Below are 22,020 nucleotides of genomic sequence, written 5' to 3' on the forward strand. Positions count from 1 at the left end.
TTCTCGAGTGGGAGAAAGCGTGCACAACCTCCGAGAAGGATAGATGGAGTCCAGCAGATTAAGTGGAAGTGGAGTTAGAGAGAGATTGTCTGACCTTCAAGAATGGAAGTAGAGTTAAAGAGAGAGTGTCTGACCATGAAGGCCATATCGAGTCCAGAGGATTACGTGGAAGCAGAGTTAGAGTGAGTCGCTGGCCTCTGACAAGCACACATCTGAGTGGATTACAGGCTGGTTCCCAGCATTCATTGATGTTACACTTGCTGTGGGACGAGGGCTGTCATGCATACATCGAGAGAATTTGTTGACTGCTGTGTGCCAGGGCAGAAGTTTTACAACCGCAATTCAATCATAGCAGTGCATGGTATTGTATGGTGGTTACACGGCTGGAGATGAGAATGAAGCTTGGTATATTTTCTATTGGTCGTGGTGCTGTGGCATACCGAATGAGTTGGTGAGCCGTTATCAGAGACATAGAGCATGTTGGTGATTTTTCCTGTCATTTTCTCCGTGAGTCAGACCGGACAATGGTGAGTGTTATTTCATGATGGTACATGTTTGATACCTCTTTACAGCAGTACAGAACTGACTTGTAGTGTGCATCTCCATAAGTGATGTTGGGTACGAACCTTAACTGAAGTGCTAATACTCGGCCTGGCCGTAATTGTTGTATGTGGGAAATGGATAACATGGACGATGTGCCTAACAATGGAAGCCAGCTGAATCTTTTAAAGATATAAGTATTTGTTTTTATTGTAAATATTGCTTTTTAATGTTGCTTATTTATTTATTGTTATATGAAGTTCAATGTGTATGGTGAATTGTGTTCCATTTTATGATAATGTACTAATGAGACAACCCGAGAGATCATTATAAAAAGATCCACGAAATTCCTGTAACATTTCGAAATCTTGTTTTCCTCTTTAAAAATAACAACTTTCTATTTCAGCGGTCTCAAACATGAGCTAATCAAGCAGACCTCGCTCTTTCTGAAATAACGCTGCCCTTATGAGGGCAGTGAGGGCAGCTAGATAAGTGTTCGGGTAAGTTCGTGTCAGTGACGTCAAACACTGCGTAATATGAACAGATCGACTCAGTCACAGTTACACATTGCTTTCCGTTAGCGTTCGTAGAGAAATGGCTCTGTCTAAAGTGGCTAGGACATCTGAAAACTATGCATTACGAGAAAATTTGGAAAAACATTATTTGTTTACAGAGAGTGGAACTAAAAAGGTTGAATTAAATGAATTTTTAGACAGTCTTTAAGCACCCAGAGCTTATTGATGAGGAATGGATACAAGATTTAGCCTTTCTTAGTCATATCACTGCGTCTTAGTCAAAAGCCTACAGGGAAAGATAGCTTAATAACTGACATGTATGATAAAATCAAATCTTTTCCCATGAGGCTCACGTTACTGCAAACCCAGCTGAAACTTGGGAACGTTAAAGGGTTATCTGGTTTAACAGAACAGCAACATCTTAGATACAGTGAAATTTTTAAAGATATTAAGAACATCATTTGAGCATAGATTCAAGGAGTTTCATCTTTTTAAAAAGGATTTTGAATTGTTTACAACTCAATTTTCGGTTATGTATAATGTGTATAGGTTACGCGCGTGTGCGTGCGTGTGTGCATGTGTGTGTGTGTGTGTGTGTGTGTGTGTGTGTGTGTTCATTTATACAATTTTGTATAGTTGATTAGCTTTCGTCATTTTTAATATTTTACACTTTTAATTTTAATCTTGAGGCTCTTTAACATGAATGTTACAATTTTACAAGTAAGTTATTTATCATTCCCAAATAACTTATGAATGAATACACATATATGGAATATATCCATTCAGAAAGCTTACTTTCATTTTCCTTACGCAGAGACCACTCACAGTGTCACACGCTACGGATTATGTACATGTCTAACGTGAAATATAATATTTATTTATTTAAATCCACCACCAACAGCAGCAGGCTTCCAATTACAGGTGGCTTACATAGATACATACACAAAATACATAAGAAAAAAAAACAAAACAAACAACACATACGAAATGTTAATAACATGTTATGAATCAAAGATGATGTCAGTGTAAGTCTTATCACAGAAGCGTTACAGTCAGCGCTCTCAAGGTTACATCATTCTACGATCGGGTTCCTTCGGTTTCGCAATGACTAACGATGCTTTGCCCAGTGCAGTTTTAACCTTGAGACTGCTGTTCTATTTAATTTCAAATCTAATGTTTCGTTGTATGTCACAAACGAGGTATAGTACAAAAGCTAAAACTCATTTTATAATAACTGCTGTTGACTATGTGCATGAAGTTCATGTTCTTCGAAACAGCAAAAAAATACAGACAAACTGATGTGGTCATTAAGTAGTCTCATTTAATGAAAAATATGAAGAAACATATAAATTGAATTTAAATATGCATTGTACTTTCGATCTACAATGTTACTAAAGTAGTTATGTATCATATAACTTACCTGTGGTGGCTGCTGAATGGGGATAGCACCACCATGTATAGGGACATGCGTTGCTGGTCGGATGGGAGCAACTGAGTAGTACTTTTCTGCTGCTTCTTGAACAGAGGGAAATCCTGGTTTTTGTGCATGTTCCATGGACTGATGAAGAGGAGTTACATACGCTGTAAACAATCACATAGATCAGCAACAACTTATTACACGTTTTCTTCTTAGTTATTATGTGTGACGACTTTTCCAACAACAACAATTCAATATATCTTTGACAAATTCTACGATCAAAACGAAAACTTCCTCTTTCTAGATAAATATATAACACTTCTGTAATATTGTATGGCTGCGTGTTAGCAGACTACTTTGCTGAAATAGGGTTTTGTTGCCCACGGTGAACCACGAGGAGGTGAGTCTGCCACTGCACCCCAATTGGAATGCACAAAGGACAAACAATATAGATGACGACACTCCAACAAACCCAAAACACATAGCAGTTGCACATATCCAAATGCCTACAGCGCATGACTGTCTTGCCTCTCATTTACACAAAAATGGAATTCTGGACAGCTCTCTTTGCAATATACAAGAAGATATGGATAGTTCTCATCTTCATCATTGACCTCCACTCCACTCTACAAATATCTATGACCAATATTGGGAAGCATGTGCAAAATTCTCTTCCTAGTACTTTTTTCTTTTTTTATTACTTATTATTGTTATTATTTCAAACCTCTGTTCATATACACATTGTATGTATTGTATGTTTTAAGAGAATGGCCATTGGTCAAGTTATAAGCCGCATTAAATAGAAAAAAAAATTGTAATATTCAGACTATCGACCCACCGTTTTGGAAGAAAAAGTCAAGTTTATAATTCTGATATTCTGGCAATCTCACAAACAAGTTACGGTTTGAAAATTTATTTGCAAAGAATCAGTGCTCCTGATACAAATAGCCAACATAGAGATATTCTCAAATCAGCTATTAACTACATATTCTATTAAGGTATTTTACAATCATTATCCAAAACAAAGCGCTCATCAAATACGTCCTGACTTTCACTGTTGACAGCATCGTCATTTGGGTCCCATTCTGAATGTGGCAAGTCAGTTTCTACTTAGTTATCAGTATTCCATAACAAATCGTCCTCTGTGCAATCAATAGTGTTAGAAATTCCGCAATTTTTGAAGGATTTTTATCACTTTTCCACTTTCACTTTTTCCCATGACAGTTGATAGTTTGGGAGTCAATCTTAAAGGATAGATATAAGGTAAAACCATAATATCATGCTCGAAATTTATACCTCGTCTTATGTGAAGGTCCTCTTACAAGCGAAAAAATAAAGTAGGCCTATATGTTTTTATGTGGATCTGAAGAAAAAACAAGTGAGAAAAACGTGTAAATGAAACGACATTTATTAACATCTGAAACAGCATTAATTTAATAACATGTAATTATTTACAAAGAAAAAAGTCAGTTATTTTGGACTGCTTGCTTTTGTTAGTTCCTAAGAAATGCCCTCAACCTGTTAACGTTTCATAATTTGTTCAGCTGAATTAAAATATTGTGACAGCCGGGAAACGATCTCACGACCGGCAAAAGGATGGCAAGGTCGGCCATGGCTCGGCACGGCAAATGAAGTTGTGCGAGCATCTGTTTCCTGGGGCATGTGCTGTGGCATAGAGAGGAGAGACGGCGACCGCGGCAGTGAGGGGAGAAATCCAGAGAAGTTTCAGGAAGCGTTATCCTCTCGGTATCTGAAGATTGTTCGCGAAATCGTACTTTCTGGAAACTATGGTTTAGTTATAAATACAACACGCGAGTAAACTTGAGTTAGTTAGTTGTTGCAGTCGTCAGTTTTTGGTCAGCCAGTCAGTGTAGAAGTGAAGCCAGCTTCGAGACCGGAATTCGACTTGTGGAGTGTATCCGCAGCTGTATGAGTGCAGTGGACCGCAGTTGGGGGACCTGAGTTCGAAGTTCAGTGGACTGTCTCTGAAGGTCTGGGGTTCGAGATACTGTGAACTCAAGTGACTGAGCTAGAAGAACTAGCCAAGGCAAACGAACTGAGAACAGACAGTTCTGTGTTGTGAATAGTGCTTTGTGAACATTAGTTAAGATTAGCAGTACATTGTAGTTCTCAATATTCCAACTAAATTGTCAATGTCGTCTGTGGAGTGCAATAACGAATACTGTGTTGCTGTGTGGAGTGGATATCCCATTGTTGACGGGAGTGTTTACATTCAATTACAGAAAGTGACTATTGTTGAAATAATAAAGTTACATCTTGTTTTGTATAAAAGTTACAAATTGGTGCCAGAAGCGAGATATTATCGACATAATGGAGAACCTACAGCAGATCCTGCAAGCCATCGCGGAACTGAAAAAGGACATAAGTAAAAGCAGAAATGAAAGACGACATGAACAAGCACATCAGTGAGGTGAAGAAGGATATAAGTGAAGTGAAAGGCGACATAAGCGGAGTGAAAGATGACGTCACTACGCAAATTGGAAGCATTTCGGCCCACGTAGATGGAATTGTCGCCATCGTGAAAGACGAACTTAAAGCCGATTTTGACAACTTAAACAAGAATTTTACAACTATAAACGAGACAGTAGCCGAATTGAGACAGGACTTAGACCAGTTTGACAGCAAAATTCGCGCTCTCGAGCACCGTCAAGAGCAGACGAGTGTGTTAATGGACCAACATGCTGAAGAAAACAAGCACATACTCGCGTTAGTGGATCCCCAGGCCAGAGAACAGAAACAGATAACCGCCGAGGAAGTTCAATGGGCCGTGCAACAATCGGCGACAGAATTGAGGACCTCACACAGTGGCCCTGTGGAACCATCGCCTTCAGCCAGACATTGCAACGTCAAGACGCCGAAGTTCGACGGTACGACGTCTTGGGCGATATTCCGTCGCCAGTTCGAGGCTATCGCAGAGCACAATGGGTGGACGCCAGCAGAGAAAACTACTCAGCTGCTGGCCGCGCTTCAGGGACAGGAGTCGGAGATTCTTCACAGTGTTCCAGAAGATGGGACAGCTGCTGAGATAATGGCGGCCTCAGAGGGACGTTATGGTGACCATCAACTTGCTGCAGCATTTAGGACCCAACTAAAAACGAGGGTCCAACAGTCAGGCGAGTCCCTACAAGAATTTGCAATGGTGGTAGAACTACTGGCCCATAAGGCCCTCAGGGGCTTACCACCTAACTTCGTCGCTGGAGAGGCGGCCTACACCTTCGGCAGCGGAGTTCGAGACCCGGAGATCAGGCAACAGCTGCTCTTGGCTGAGCATCGCACTATCAACGCAGCTCTGGCAGCGGCCCTCAGGATGGAGGCAGCCAAGTTGATGGCGAACGTCTCGGCATCGCACCGGATTAGGAGCGTCGCGGCGGCCGACGTCGAGGAACGTCAGCCGAAGTCACCCAAGCGACGAAGACGAGGAGTGCCCACCTGCTGGTCCTGCGGCAAACCTAGACATCTAAGGAAGGACTGTGACCGATCTGGTCACAAACAGGAAAACTAAAAGGGGCCAATGCGATGAGGGGCACGTCGGCGCCGTCATCACCATCCCCTTGGCTGATCTTGATTGACGGTTAACAGAAGATGCGACGATGGGTTGATTGCTGACGGATGGATAAGAGGCCGCCCATGCAAAGCGCTGGTAGACACCAGGGCATCGCTCACTATCGCCAGACCGGAAGTCGTACGTGGCCTACCTGGGAGGACGCCACTGCGTCGATATGAGCTACATACTGCCTCAGGCAAGAGCCTGCCCATCCAAAAAGAGGTTTTCCTGGATCTGACATTGGGAAAGAGGAGATTGGAGATGTGGGTGTTCGTCGCCAACATCACTGATGACGTCATCCTGGGACTCGACGCCATGTGGATCTTCGATGCAACGGTGGACGTCCGGTGCCGTATCCTCAGTTTTGGTCAGCATGAAGTGTTACTGAGGGACGTCGAAGACCAACCCATGGCCAGCAAACTCACCTTGGAGAATCATGTGACAATCCCAGCAGGCTGCGAGATGGTGGTGATGGCAAGACTGGATGGACAGCCTAAGAGAAACCTGCTCCTAGATTCGCAATCAACTCCGACAGATGGGATTTGTGTGGCCAGATCCCTACTACCGAACCAGAAGGTGGTACCAGTGAGGGTCCTGAATATCACCAATCAGGATAAGGAGGTGCCTAGTGGTACTGTACTAGGTAGTGTCGAGCCAGTGGTTTCTGTGACGTCTCTGGCAGATAACAAGGAGTATCACCGACCACGCCCAGATCTAGACCCATCACTGAAAGAGCTGGCTCGAGGATTGGCGGAGAATTTACGCAAAGGAGAAAGAAGACAAGTCCACGATCTACTGACAGAACTTCAGGACGTGTTCAGTCTGTCTGAAAATGACTACGGGAGAACGAAGAAAGTTCAGCATCACATGACACTGGAAATGCTCGCCCAATCAGATAACCTCCTCGACGCATGCCTCTAGCTAAACAGAGGGAGATTGACAGCCAACTGGAGGGCAATGAAAGCAAGAGGGGTCATCTAGGAATCCGACAGTCCTTGGTCATCACCTGTGGTGCTGGTGAAAGAGAAGAATGGGGACCTGCGTTTCTGCATGGACTACAGAAGACTGAATGACGTCACCAAGGACTGCTTTCCCCTTCCACGAATTGACGACACCTTGGACACCCTGGCCGGAGCAGAATGGTTCTCGACGTTGGATCTCAAGTCAGGATACTGGCAGGTGGCGCTACATCCTGAGGACAAGGAGAAAACGGCATTCTCTACAGGCCAGGGACTATGGCCGTTCGGCCTCTGCAACGCCCCGGCTACATTCCAGAGACTAATGGAGTCCGTAATGAGAGGCCTGACATACGACACCTGTTTGTTGTACCTTGATGACGTCATCGTGGTCGGCAAGACTTTCGGCGAACAGCTGTCGAACCTGAGGAAAGTGTTCGAGAGACTGCGACAAGCCAGGCTGAAGTTGAACCCGAAGAAATGTCATCTGTTCCAGAAGAAGGTCAGCTACCTGGGACACGTAGTAGGGACCAACGGAGTGGCCACCGACCCGGAGAAGCTACAAGCTGTCAGAGGATGGACGAGACCGAGGGACAAGCAGGAGCTGCGCCGCTTTCTCGGCCTCTCCACTTATTACAGAAGGTTCGTAGCTGGGTACGCCAACATCGCTAAGCCTCTAACCCAGCTGACTGAGGAGAAACGACAATTCCTATGGACGGACGAGGCGCAGTCATCCTTCCAGTCACTGAAAGAGGTGCTCTGCACTGCTCCTGTACTGGGATATCCCATCCCTGGAAGGAAGTTCACACTCGACACGGATGCTAGCAACGTAGGCTTCGGTGGAGTACTCTCTCAGGAACAGGACGGGCAAGAGACGGTGATTGCCTACTTCAGCCGAACATTATCCAAGGCTGAGAGAAACTACTGTGTGACACGTAGAGAACTTCTTGCCATTGTGGAAGCCCTGAAGCATTTCCACAAATATTTGTATGGCCAGGAATTCCATCTGAGGACAGACTATTCTGCACTCACCTGGCTATTGGGCTTCAATAATCTGGAGGGGCAGACCGCCTGTTGGGTTCAACAACTGCAGGAGTACAACTTCACCTCCGAACACCGCCAAGGGAAGAAACATTCCAACGGTGATGCCTTATCACGACGCCCATGCCCGGATGGCTGCAAACACTGCCTGAAAGTAGAAGAGCGAGATGGCGACCATGCAGTCCGAGCAATTGCCGCCCAGCCGAGCCCAGGATGGGATAACGCCGCCATAAGGAGGACCCAAACATTGGACAGCTACTGCGTGATGTGGAGTCTGGCCAGAGACCAGTATGGGCCAATATCGCCAACCGTAGCACCACTTACAAGAGCTACTGGGCCCAGTGGGAATCCTTCACTGTCAAGGACAGTATCCTGAAGAGGATTTGGGAGTCGGCCGATGGAAGGACCTGCGTAGAACAACTTGTCCTGCCCAGGAGCAAGGTGAAGGAAGTGCTGGAGGAGACTCATGCTGGAGTGACTGGAGGCCACTTGGGAGCCAACAAGACACTGGACAAGTTAAGGCAGAGATTCTACTGGTTGCATCAGAGAACCGACACGGAACAATGGTGCCGAAGATGCGACACCTGTGCAGCCAGTCACGGACCAAGGACACGCAGCAGGGGAGCCATGCAGCAGTACAATGTGGGAGCTCCTTTTGAGAGGATCGCCATCAATGTTGCTGGACCATTCCCAGCCACGGATCGAGGGAACCGCTACCTGCTAGTAGCCATGGATTACTTCACAAAATGGCCAGAGGTGTACGCGATTCCCAACCAAGAGGCTTCGACGGTGGCAGACGCACTACTTGACAACTTCATCTGCCAATTCGGGGTGCCCCGGAAATTGCATAGTGATCAGGGGCGCAACTTCGAATGTAACCTGATGGGAGAATTGTTCGAGCGTCTGGGGGTGCATAAAACCAGGACCACTCCCCTCCACCCACAGTCCGATGGCATGGTGGAACGCTACATCAAAACCGTGGAGGAGCACCTGCGGAAGGTGGTGTCCAACCATCAGCGAGACTGGGATGCCAGAGTTCCACTGTTCCTCTTGGCCTACAGAGTGTCGGTCCACGATACAACAGGGATGACACCGGCAAACATGGTCTTCAGGAGAGAGCTGCGCCTGCCCTGTGATCTGCTGTTTGGCACGCCACCCAGTGCCGACCAGCCAGCAACTGACTATGTGGCAGAACTGACCGAGAAGTTGAATGGAGTCCACCAACTGGCCAGAGAGCACCTCAAGATGGCCAGCGACAGGATGAAAGTGTGCTACGACAGATTAGCCAACTCTGCAGGATACCAGGAGGGCGACCTGGTGTGGCTGTATCGACCTACTAGGACCAAAGAAAAATCACCGAAGCTGCAGCGTGCCTGGGATGGACCATACCGCGTGGTGACCCGGATGAATGACGTGGTGTACCGCATCCAGCAACAACCCCGAGGGAAGATGATGGTGGTGCATCTGGACCGATTAGCAGCCTACCAAGGGACTGCCCGGGACGAGCAGCCCTAAGGAGGGAGCAATGTGACAGCCGGGAAGCGATCTCACGACCGGCAGAAGGAGGGCAAGGTCGGCCGTGGCTCGGTGCGGCAAATGAAATTGCGCGCACATCTGTTTCCTGGGGCATGTGCTGTGGCGTAGAGAGGAGAGGAGAAACGGCGACCGCAGCAGTGAGGGAAGAAATCCAGAGAAGTTTCAGGAAGCGTTATCCTCTCGGTATCTGAAGATTGTTCGCGAAATCGTACTTTCCGGAAACTATGGTTTAGTTATAAATACAACACGCGAGTGAACTTGAGTTAGTTAGTTGTTGCAGTCAGTTTTTGGTCAGCCAGTCAGTGTAGCAGTGAAGTCAACTTCGAGACCGGAGTTCGACTTGTGGAGTGTGTCCGCAGGTGTGTGAGTGCAGTGGACCGTAGTTGGGGAACCTGAGTTCGAAGTTCAGTGGACTGTCTCTGAAGGTCTGGGGTTCGAGATACTGTGAACTCAAGTGACTGAGCTAAAAGAACTAGCCAAGGCAAACGAACTGTGAACTGACAGTTCTGTGTTGTAAATAGTGCTATGTGAACATTAGTTAAGATTAGCAGTACATTGTTGTTCTCAATATTCCAAGTAAATTGTCATTGTCGTCTGTGGAGTGCAATAACGAATACTGTGTTGCTGTGTGGAGTGGAAATCCCATTGTTGACAGGAGTGTTTACATTCAATTATAGAAAGTGACTATTGTTGAAATAATAAAGTTACATTCTTTTTTGTATAAAAGTTACAATATTTTCAGATTGAAGTGGTGTTATGGTAGCTGTACAATATTCAGTGCAGTCACAGTGTTGGCACCAAATACTTATTGATTAAAATGTTCCATTTCTTCCCTCTACAACAGCCATTTTCAACAAGTGGTGTGCCATGAGGAAACGAAAATAGTAAAGGTTGTCATAGCAAGATTTAGCAAAATAAAAATGGAAACATTAGTAAAAAGAGTGAGTCTACAAGAGTCAACATTCAGCAATTGCAGCATAAGTCAACAATCAGTAAACATAGTGTAGGTGTGCGATCGACAGGGAAGAGAATGACTGACGCGCAGCCAGGGTTGCCAGGTCAGTAAAGTTAGAATATCATACCAACCTTGAATTGCATTGGGTTTAAGGGAAGGAGCATTACGACCTACAACTCTGATCTTATTAGATCTATTGCACTAACTCTCAAACTAGGTGTATTTCCAACCCACACTGGCTGACCACACTAAGGTTCACTGTGTACCCAGGTTACTAGTAGGCAACCCCACTCCATAAGCCAGTCCCCTCCATACGTCGCCAGCCAAAGTTCGGGGATGGCTATGAAATGATGATTGAATGAGAAATGTTGATGGAATGATGTAATATGGGGAAATGGGAGAACTCCGAGAAAAATCCCAACTGCAACTTTTTCCGCCGTAAGTGTCATCATGGACCAATCTTAAAAATGTATCCTATTTTACATGTTTTTTATGAAAAAATTCCCTTCAGATAGGAAAAGTGGCTAAGATTATACGAGTGTGTCGCAGGATTTTAAATTATAACTTTAGTGTGCCATGTGTTGAAAAAGTTTGAAAAACACTGCTCTACATGAACTATAAGATAGGAGTTTCGCTTATATACATGTCCCCCTCTCTGAATGGGTGCTCCCACTCGTTCATAACCAGTTCAATGAAGTAATGTGTGTTGGGACAAGCATGAGCAAATTCGAATTTCCATGAATTTCAAAGTGGGTTGCATCTCAACAATGAACATGTACTATAGCTATTTTGGCATTCTTACATTTTCAAGTCAAACCTATAATTTCGAACAAAATTAATTTAGAACATAATAAACGTTTCGTAACTCCTGGGATTTGAAATACGATGGTATAAGTGTAAAAAAAAAAACGAATACACGAAAAACGTATATCTGAAATAAATTAACATGGAAAGCGTAGGAATTTTGCTGGGACCTCAGAAAAAAACGTGGAAGTGTGAAAAACACATAAGTGCGAAATATATAAAAGAAGTTTCACTGTAATTTTTAGTACAAAATGAATAGATTTTTATTCGGTATCAAAAATACAAAATGGAGAAGACATAAATGAAATAAGCAGCAGCAGCAGCATTACCACTAGTTGTAGGATTTAGAAGGATTCGTCTGCAAATGCACACTTGAACTAAAATCGATACCTGACTAATACCCAGAATGTCTCCGGACCCTTATGTTTCAGAGAAATTAATTATGGTAAATATGCAGAAATATTTATCTTGGAGCAACAGTACCAAATATAAATGACACTTGGGAGGAAATTAAACGCGGAATAAATATGGGAAATGCCTACTATTATTCGGTTGAGAAGCTTTTGTCATCCAGTCTGCTCTCAAAAAAGCTGAAAAATAGAATTTACAAAACAGTTAAATTACCAGTTATTCTGTATGGTTGTGAAACTTGGACGTCACTTTGAGAGAGGAACATAGGTTACGGGTGTATGAGCATAAGGTGCTTAGAAAAATATTTGGGGCTAAGAGGGATGACGTTACAGGAGAATGGAGAAAGTTACATAATACAGAACTGCACGCATTGTATTCTTCACCTAGCATAATTAGAAACATTAAATCCAGATGTTTGAGATGTGCAGGGCATGTTGCATGTACAGGCAAATCCAAAAATGCATATAGTGTGTTAGTTGGGAAGCCGGAGGGAAAAAGACCTTTGGGGAGACTGAGACGTAAATGGGAGGATAATATTAAAATGGATTTGAGGGAGATGGGATATGATGGTAGGAACTGAATTAATCTTGCTCAGGATAGGGACTGATGGCAGGCATATGTAAGAGCAGCGATTAACTTTAGGGTTCCTAAAAGCCATATGTAAAAAAGTATGCAGGATTATTTATACTCTTCTTGCAAATATTCTAAGTCCCAAACAGCCTTTGGGCTAAGCAAGTTTGTCACTACCCTTAGCACTTGCAGCTTGTTATCAATAATAATCAATAATAATAATAATAACTTAATAAGTGTTGCATCATCCTATGTAGAGTTAGTACCAAGGCTTCCTTGACAATAAATTATTTCCTTAAATTAACTTAAGAACAAAACATATTTACATCAATACTGTGTGCATGCGTACGCGTGCAAGCACGTGCATGCGTGTGTGTGACTAATGCCTACCCACTTCACTTGCGTGATTCGTGTTTCAATACAACATATAAGCTTACTGGAATCGGTTCCTCTGTTTTTTTTTTTTTTTGTGCAATCCAGAAAACAAAAGTGTATCTTGTAACTACAGTGAATAGTAAATGATTTCATTTGTGTATATCTTTTAAATAATAGTTGAAGAAAATATACACTATAAACAATAATATCTTTCACAACATAAGCAAATGAACTGTTAAAAACAAAGATGTAGAAGAAGAGAGTATTGTTACCTTCATGACACTGATTCGTTTACAGTCGATTAATAGCTTCATATTACTCTCTTTTCTGTCTTGTTGAAAAAGGTTATGGATGTTAAGAATTATGATTGGAAAAAAATTAGGCAGTCTGAAGCTGTCAGCAACACTAAAGGAGAGAGAATGAGAAACTGTGGCTAAATCTAGAATGTGATCAAGAAATTCTCGAAAAGGGAAAAGTATATGTTAAATCAAAGCATATTATTAAAGGCCACATAATAAAATAATTGATACTAATTTGCATCCAAAGAGTGAAAGACACCAAATTTGTAGAAACTGGAAATTTCAGAGCTGCTAGATATATAACCAGAAATAGCCCAAGCATAGAAATAAATTTGCAGAGTCTTTAGTTACATCATGGTGGATATTTTAATTTTCCAGATTTGGTATGAATCACAGCTATTTCAGAAATAGTGGCATACTAATTCACTATATCTATATGATATTATTAATTATTTGATCCTACAGAATTCTCTGTTTCGGTTATTATTTAGTGTATTAATAATAATTTTTCTCCATTATTAATAAAAATTAATTCACACTAAACTTACCACTACCAGTAAAAGATTTCCACAGATACACAGATTATGTTGCTTCATTTTAAAAAATTCCAGTATTAGCTGCTTCCATTCAACAATCTTTCTCAACATTAAAAAGAAATATATAAGTAATTATAAGTATTTGTGGATTTAGAAAAGGCGTTTGACAGAGTGGATCGGAACAAACAGATGGACATCCTAAAGAAACTAAGTGTGGATTGGACAGACAGAAGGCTGTTCATTAACCTATATACAATACAGCAAGTCAAAGTCAGTATATGAAAGAAATGTCTGAAGGAAGTGAAATAGGGAGAGGAGTACGACAAGGATGCCCTTTATCTTCTACCCTGTTCAACATCTACTTGGATGATTTAATGAAGAACTGTTTTCAGAACGTAGGAGGATAGTAGGAGGAAGAAGAATAAAGTGCATAAGATTTGCTGATGATATGGCGTTGTTAGCAGAAGAGGAGATGATACTAAGGGCTATGCTACTGGAACTAAATGACAGCTGTGAGCAGTATGGGATGAAGATAAATGCCAACAAGACGAGACCATGGTCATAGGAAGAAAAATAAAGGAGATAAACTTGCGAATTCTAAATGAGACATTAGAGCAAGTAGACAGCTTCAAATACTTGGGACGTACTATAAGCAGTAACATGAGCTGTAACCAGGAAGTCAAAAGGAGGATAGCAATGCCAAAGAAAGCTTTTACTAGGAAAAGGAGCATCTTCTCGAACCTCTGGGAAAAGAACTAAGGAAGAGACAACTAAGGAAGAGACTCCTGAAGTGCTTTGTGTGGAGTGTGGCATTGTGTGGGGCAAAAACATGAACATTACGACGAAATGAAGAGAAACGAATAGAAGCATTTGAAATGTGGATATGGAGAAGAACAGAGCATGTGAAGTAGACAGACAGAATAAGAAAGAATAGGTGAAGAAAGAATGATGCTGAAACTGATTAGAAAGAGAAAAAGGAATTGGTTGGGTCACTGACTGAGAAGAAATTGTCTACTGAAGGATGCACTAGAAGAAATGGTGAATGGGAGAACAGTTCGGGGCAGAAGAAGATATCAGATGATAGACAACATTAAGATATGTGTGTTATATAAGGAGACTAAGAGGAAGACAGAAAATAGGAAATATTGGAGAATGCTGGATTTGCAGTGAAAGAACTGCCCATGGGCAGAACACGCATGTATGTATGTATGTATGTATGTATGTATGTATGTAATAAATATTCAAAAGAATTATCCTCAAATCTTTTAATAATTTCCACAAAAAGACGATTTCCGATCTCAAAAACAAAAGTCATTCTATGACAGAGTAAGTAAATATTGTGTCAAAATGAGGAAAAAAGAATGTAAATCATCTACAAATAAAATATGTTTAATATACGTTCAAAAATTAATTGATAAATATGTACCCACGCGGTAATTTTCCTCCTGATAACTGAATAATATATAATAACCTTTCGGCCATATACAATATATATATTATTATTGATGCTGTCAAGATAAAGTTTTGGCACATCATATATTTGTTCTTTAAGCCCTTCTGAGTATATATATATATATATATATATATATGAAGCCTCCAATTCCAAAACTGTCAACATCCATTCTTAACAATATTCAGGAAATGCCAAAAACTTATAACTTTTTTCCCAATTGTTTGCAGTGTTGGTCATATTTGGAGCTTATTTATGGAAAGAAAGAGGGAATTTAGGCACAACATTCATTAGAAAATTGCTACATATTTAGGTAGATGACGAAACCGCCATTATCTCAATTTAAAAAAAAATGGATTTAGACAGTTTTGGAATTGGACGCTTCATATAGCAACTTGTTTTTCACATATGGGGGGCTCACAACCAGAGTGGACCAAGTCCACAAGTGATCAGTTTGTGGATTGATACAATCTCGGATGAAGAAAACTTAGATTTATTCATTGCCATAACAAACAAAGTCCATAACTCAATTGTTATTCCACAGAGGGAGCATTTCCTATGGAAGGTGAAAGTTGCTAAGTGTGAGCCAGGAACTTTAAGACTCAATAACTCAGAACTATGCCAGATGGACTTGGTCCACTCTGATTGTGAACCCCTCATATATACTTTGTTAAATGATTAATTCAGTTGGAATAGCTACTACAACCCAACCAACTCAATCACCAGCCCAAGATGAAGAAAGAAAACGTGGAATGTGCTTTATCTTTGTTGTTTAGTCAATTGTCTGAAGACAGGTTTGAAGCCCATAAGTGACATCAGTAAGGCCTCACTCATGAGGCAACTAAGACAGGAGATAATGGGATAGGGTGGCCAGTTCCTTTCCCATGCTTTGTGTGTGTATCACGAAAAAACAGAAAAACAGATTGGAAATGTATCAATGTCATGAATGGGTTTGCAAGGATAACACAGAAAAACTCAAAATGGTTTGGTAGTTTTCAAATAAAATTTTATTTTTGAAGAAAAAATGAATATGATTGAAATTAAATATATATTTAGTGTGTAAAGTGTAAAAAGTGTTCAAATAACATTGTTGATGTCTTCAAATAAAACTTAAAAAAATGAATAAATGAAAAAATGCATTAAATTTGCCTTAAACATAATGGATCCAAAAGGTACCTAATGAGTAAAACTTGAAAAAAAAAAAAAAAAAATAGTTCAGTAAACCAAGATTTCCTGCAACAGAATTTGCCCATGACAGGACGTGCTTCAATCTACAAGGTACCTCCTGCTCATGGAACTCAGCATTCATTGTTGTCTCCTGTAAGTGTATTTTTATATTACAGTTAACTGTTAGAAAAGTGTTGAAGTGTTAATTATCAGTACAATTTCGAATATCGATGTCTCGTGATACCTCGTATCTACAAAATGGTAATTCAGTTTTCAAAATGCACTGCACTTTTAAACAAGAGTGTAGTGGGCTATTTAAAAGTCATCTTCTTTCTCTTTGCCTGAAAACTAACAGCTTCTTGCATGTCCATTCACTTCAGTTCCAGGGTATGATGACATCCATCCATCGTAACTGCGGCCTTTCTACAGATCGTTTTTGTTGAGGAATCCAATCACATACTATTTTTAGCTACATTATTATTTAGATTAACAACATTATTATTATCACTGATTAACTTTACAACTTCTTTACTGTGTTAACTGTTTAGGAAATTACTTGGCTGACTAGTTTCAAAGTGTTATTCTCCATTGTCCAAAGCCTAGGCTCTATTGACCTCCATTCTGGTTATATGTTCTTCCAATTCATTCTACTGTCTCTAATCGAAAAGTTTATTTGTTCGATTTTACATTCTTCTCTAATAACAAATATAAATTCTGTCTCAATGATGAGCTATAGAGATGGTAGCACAGCTACTAGAGCCACCTTTGCCTGGCATGTCATGGACAAGGGACCACAGCAAAAAAGAGACTCTACTTATTAAACACTGTACTTTCGACATTTTCGTCACAAATGTGCATTTCTTTTCAACTTCTAAGGAGGGCATTCTACATGCTTTAGCTATTTCTTTAGCAAAAGTTAATTAATTTATCTTGACATATTGGTTCTTTTCTCATAAGAACTTTCTTATTCTGAACTGTCTCAACATATTTTAATGTTTTAAGAAATTTTCTCCTGGTAGGTAATTTGGGAAATAAAATTATACAAGGGTTTTCACTTTGCTTCTAGGATGGTCATATTCAGTACAGATGATTGTTTTCTCCAAACCTAAGTACTGTACTTTTCTTCTTCTTATTTGGTATTACAGCCCAGGTGGGCCTTAACCTCCTCTATGGCTCTCTTCCATCCTTCTCTATCCATCGCCAACTCCCTCCAATTCCTTATTCCTAATCTATTCACATCCACTCGTACACAGTTCCACCATCTTGTTCTCGGTCTTCCTCTTAATCTGGTTCCATCTGGGTTGTTATTGAAGACAATCTTCACTTTCCTTGTTGTTTCCATCCTTGTGACGTGTCCCAACCATCTCAGTCTTTGACATCTTATGTGCGCCTCCAAATCCGATTCCTTGTACAGTTCGTATATCTCATTATTATATCTGGACTGTACTTTTACTGTGGTCTAATAATTCTATGTTAACTGTTTAATTATTAATGTATTAAATATTACTACCATGAAATATCTAAAGTAAAACAGCCATCTTATTTTGTACACTTACTTACTATAAGTGATACAATATAGACCATTATAAGCCACCGGCGTAGTTCTGTTGGCTAAGGGGCTTGCCTGCCGATCCGAAGTTGCATTCAGACTGATTACCTGGTTGGGTTCTTTCCGAGGTTTTCCCCAACCGTGAGACAAATGTCAGGTAATCTATGGCGAATCCTCGACCTCATCTCACTATCACCAATCCCATCGACACTAAATAACCTCGTAGTTGATACAGCGTCGTTAAATAACCAAGTAAAATACGAAAAAAAGATCATCATATAGGCTACTACAACTGAGTACATACAGCCCTAACGCGAATTAACTCATTGCATTAGAGAACAAGAGCTACCCTTTTGCAGGAGACCTTTGCCCTTCATAGGGACACTCGGGTTTTTTATTATTATTATTATTATTATTATTATTATTATTACTACTACTACTTACTTACTTATGGCTTTCAGAGAAGCCAGAGGTTCATTGCCACTCTCACATAAGCCTATCCTGAGCAAGATTAATCCAGTCTCTATCATCATATCCCACCTCTCTCAAATCCATTTTAATATTATCCTCCCATCTACGTCTCGGCTTCCCCAAAGGTCTTTTTCCCTCCAGCCTCCCAACTAACATTTTTATATGCATTTTTGGATTCGCCCATACATGCTACATGCCTTCCCATGCCATTTTGTACACTAACTGGAAAAAAAAAAGTACCACACCATTAGCAATGCTAGGTATCCTATCAAATGGCACGAGTCTTACCCTGGCTATGTTGGGGCAGAGTTGCCAGACTTGCCCGTGGGGGTTGTCCTAAATAGACACTGTGCTGACTCTGTTTTCCTGCTTCATCACGGGGAGGGGCTGCAGCAGTACCTGGGGGAGGCTGAGCATACTGAGGGCCTGCGTAAGTGTACACAGTCTGCTGTGGAGATGGGGAGTAGCTTACAGTGGTGGCAGCAGGGACCTGCTGCGGTCCATGAGGAGCATAAAATGCCTGAGAGCCTGTGTATTGTGTATTTTCTGTAGGAAAAGAATTGCATACATTAACAGTATGTCACGGTTTCAAGATATACTGAAATATCGTAACTGTTCTAAGATTATAATAAATAAGGTTTAAAAGAAACTTGTCCTTATGCATAAAATTAGTGTATAGATAGGAGTTGAAATATGGACCTTCCATGAGTTTGTAACCTCGGTGAAAACCCCTGACAACTCCATTCCAGGAAAGCGAATTTTCTATTACATTTGATGGAATATAGAATGGGACTGAGATCCACTCTCAAATGCATCCATGCATGTTCTCTATTAATGATAAATTATATGGCCCAAAAAGCTGTCCATGTAAAAGTGATAATATGTAAAGCACAAGAAAGAAATGATGGGTTATCACACTTAACCACTTCTTACCACAAGAAAAATAATATCAGCACTCATTTTTTGGCAGTGAGGTAGCTCAGGAATTTAAGTAACAGTTACTGTAAAAACAAAATTCACTTTCCTTCATATGGGATAGAATTCACATATTTTTCGTCCAGTGTACGATTTAAATTGCATTCTTTCATCTTGGACATAAAATAAAATAATTCATGTAATGTATCTACATTGGATGTCTATTATTAAATTTTTACGAGATCATAATTTCTATAAATTGTGCATTTAACATCTTCTTGAACCACAGTTTCCTAAATACTTTGTTGTTGTTGTTTAGTCAATTGTCCGAAGACAGGTCTCAACCTCACAAGTGATACCAACAAGGCACCACTTATGAGACAACTAGGCCAGGAAATAATGGGGTAAGGTGGCCAGTTCCTTTCCCCTTCCATTGCATACATTGCAGACTAGCTACATATGACACTAATCAGACTTCAGATGTATACAAACAATAATTGTTCTTCCTCGTCAAGTGGGATGTACTGCCTGATAATACATGTACATATGAGCCGTTCAGAGCATAAGTAGTGTAAGTCAAGAATGGTTAATGAGGGTTAAAATAAAAATTCTGTAAAATACAGCGCAAAGTAGCAATTAATATTCCATTTATTTAAACTATTAGTAGTCAGTGGATAGCACGAAGAACATATTAATTGCTACTTTGCGCTGTATTTTCCAGAATTTTTACTTTAAACCTCATTACCCAATTTTGACTTACACCACTTTTGCTCTGAACGGCTTATATCAGACAACTTCAATCAGAGGTACTAAATACTTTATGGAAAGAAATAATTTTAATGAAGTTTCAATGTTGAAATCACATTTAAAATTATACTTACTGTTCCACAAAACAGCTCTAACATACTCATGTCCTCTTCTGCCATCATCAACCTCTGTAAAAATAAAAAATAAATAAATCAAGAGGAATGCCATTTAATTCTGAAAAATAGTATCATTTCTATTAAAACAAAGTATAACCACACAGACAGTTCTGTTCTGGTGAATACTGCACTTCTGTTAGATATCAAGATCAAAAACTTGATTTGAGATATCCATTCAGAATACAGCTCTATGCTTGTATACAGCTGAGAAATACGAAGACATCATATAAGATACGGAGCTCAGATATGGATGAAAATGTCAGCACAAAACCAGTTTTTCTGGCATTATATATTGATAGAAAAACATATAACAACAGGAGATAATACACATACAATAAACCTACTTTGTTGTGCATATGCAGGAATTGTCCCAGGTTTATATCCATAACCTTGATGGTAGTTGGGTGGGGGAGGAGATGGGCTTCGAGATCTCTTCAGAGCTCCCTGAAATGCAATATCATGGGTTATGACTGTAACTTGCTACTATTGCAACAATCTATTACAGTTATCGGCAAGATCAATGCTCTGTGACGTCATTCCTCAGAGCAGTCATGCTGTTTCAAGAACACTAGAATGCAGAACTCTCAATAGGCAGAAATGGGCCAATAAGCTTCAAATGAACTCTGATTTCATGCACTTGATACCTCTGCAATAGTATTGACAGCCTTGTAAATTAATTTAAAATAGAGATAGGTATTTTATTTAATTAAAATTAGACTGTACAGGGTGTCCCAGCAAAAAAGGGTCATTCTGCAAGATCATAGTATTGATCATTTTAAGCAAAAAGGTTTGAATGAATAAGTTATCTATACCGAATGGCTGTCAAGACAGTCGACTCTCGATAATTCGCGGTAATTAATGCACGAACTTTCGCGAAATATCGAAAATCGCGAATTAGCCGCAAAATGTTTATTACAGGTACTATTTTAAATTTATTCTGGCAGGTTTAATTACTAAAATACACTTAAAAATCAAGTGAAAAATGTGAAATAGTACAAAACAAATTGAAATATTATAATATTATACAGTACTTGTAATGGAATATAATCTTAAAACAAGAAACACAAGTTTTACAAAATATCACAAGATACTTGGTTTAACAAAAATATAATGTCATTATTCTTTGTTTCTTAGGATTGTTCATTTTTTTTTTTCTGATTTTAGATCGAAAATTTCTGAGGAGGGAAGGAGAGCACTTAAATCGAGTAAAAACGAAAATGACAATGTTAATTGCCCTCTCCACAAAAAAAGAAAAAGGATCGCGAATTACTAGCAAGGCGAATTATTGGGAGTCGACTATATTTGAATGTACAAGTAAAATAGTTAAAAACTATCTTGCTTTTCTCTTTTGTTTCATGTTATTTCTTATTCAAGTGACAAAGATTTTACAATACATTCTCAAAAATTCCACAGTCCAATAGGCCTACATTTTTCAACTCGTGCCAAAGATGAAATGTTGCTCATTAAAGATCAGTGTGATTTTCCTTAAAACCAGCAACAGCATCCATTATGTGAGTGAGCAGTTCGTCTTGCATATTAATCTTCCTTCTATACTCTTCACTTCAACCAACCCAATAAACAAAAATCCAAGAGGTTGAGGTCTGAAGATTTTGGTGGCCAGGGAATGGTATTACAATGACCAATCCACCGATTACGAAATTTGATATTAAGATGAGCCCTCACATGGTACCAAGAGTGAGAAAGTAGATAACATGCCATGTAGTCAACGGAATGCTCTACAGTAGTCCGGCAATGTACGTCGCAAATATTGTAGGTATTCTGGTCTATCCATATGGATGTCAAATAACGTGACCTATCAATGTCATCCATCATACTACACCACACATTGATCGAAAACGAAAATGAAAATTTGTGTCCACAATAGCATGTGGGTTTTTGTGTTTGAGAGACCATAAATGATTGTTATGTGTATTACTGATTCCGTTATGGATGAACATGGCTTCATCAGAGAATAATATTACTGGAATCAATTGATGATTATCAGTCTTACTAATAAACCGTGAA

At 40.2% G+C, this 22,020-nt stretch overlaps 1 protein-coding gene across 6 annotated transcripts in view; it reads right to left on the reverse strand.

Annotated features, from left to right (window-relative positions):
- The window catches only part of LOC138699467 (G protein pathway suppressor 2), a 106,158-nt gene that overhangs the window by 40,072 nt on the left and 44,066 nt on the right, over window positions 1-22,020 (reverse strand). For all 6 annotated transcript variants that reach the window (XM_069825387.1, XM_069825405.1, XM_069825370.1 and 3 more), the window contains exons 4-7: window positions 20,340-20,439; window positions 19,954-20,007; window positions 18,446-18,703; window positions 2,476-2,636 (exon numbers count right to left, since the gene is read on the reverse strand). In XM_069825387.1, coding sequence (XP_069681488.1) covers window positions 2,476-2,636; window positions 18,446-18,703; window positions 19,954-20,007; window positions 20,340-20,439 — 573 coding nt within the window. The remainder of the gene's footprint in view (window positions 1-2,475; window positions 2,637-18,445; window positions 18,704-19,953; window positions 20,008-20,339; window positions 20,440-22,020) is intronic.

Source organism: Periplaneta americana, chromosome 1 (genome assembly GCF_040183065.1).
Source record: "Periplaneta americana isolate PAMFEO1 chromosome 1, P.americana_PAMFEO1_priV1, whole genome shotgun sequence".
Lineage (NCBI taxonomy): Eukaryota > Metazoa > Arthropoda > Insecta > Blattodea > Blattidae > Periplaneta > Periplaneta americana.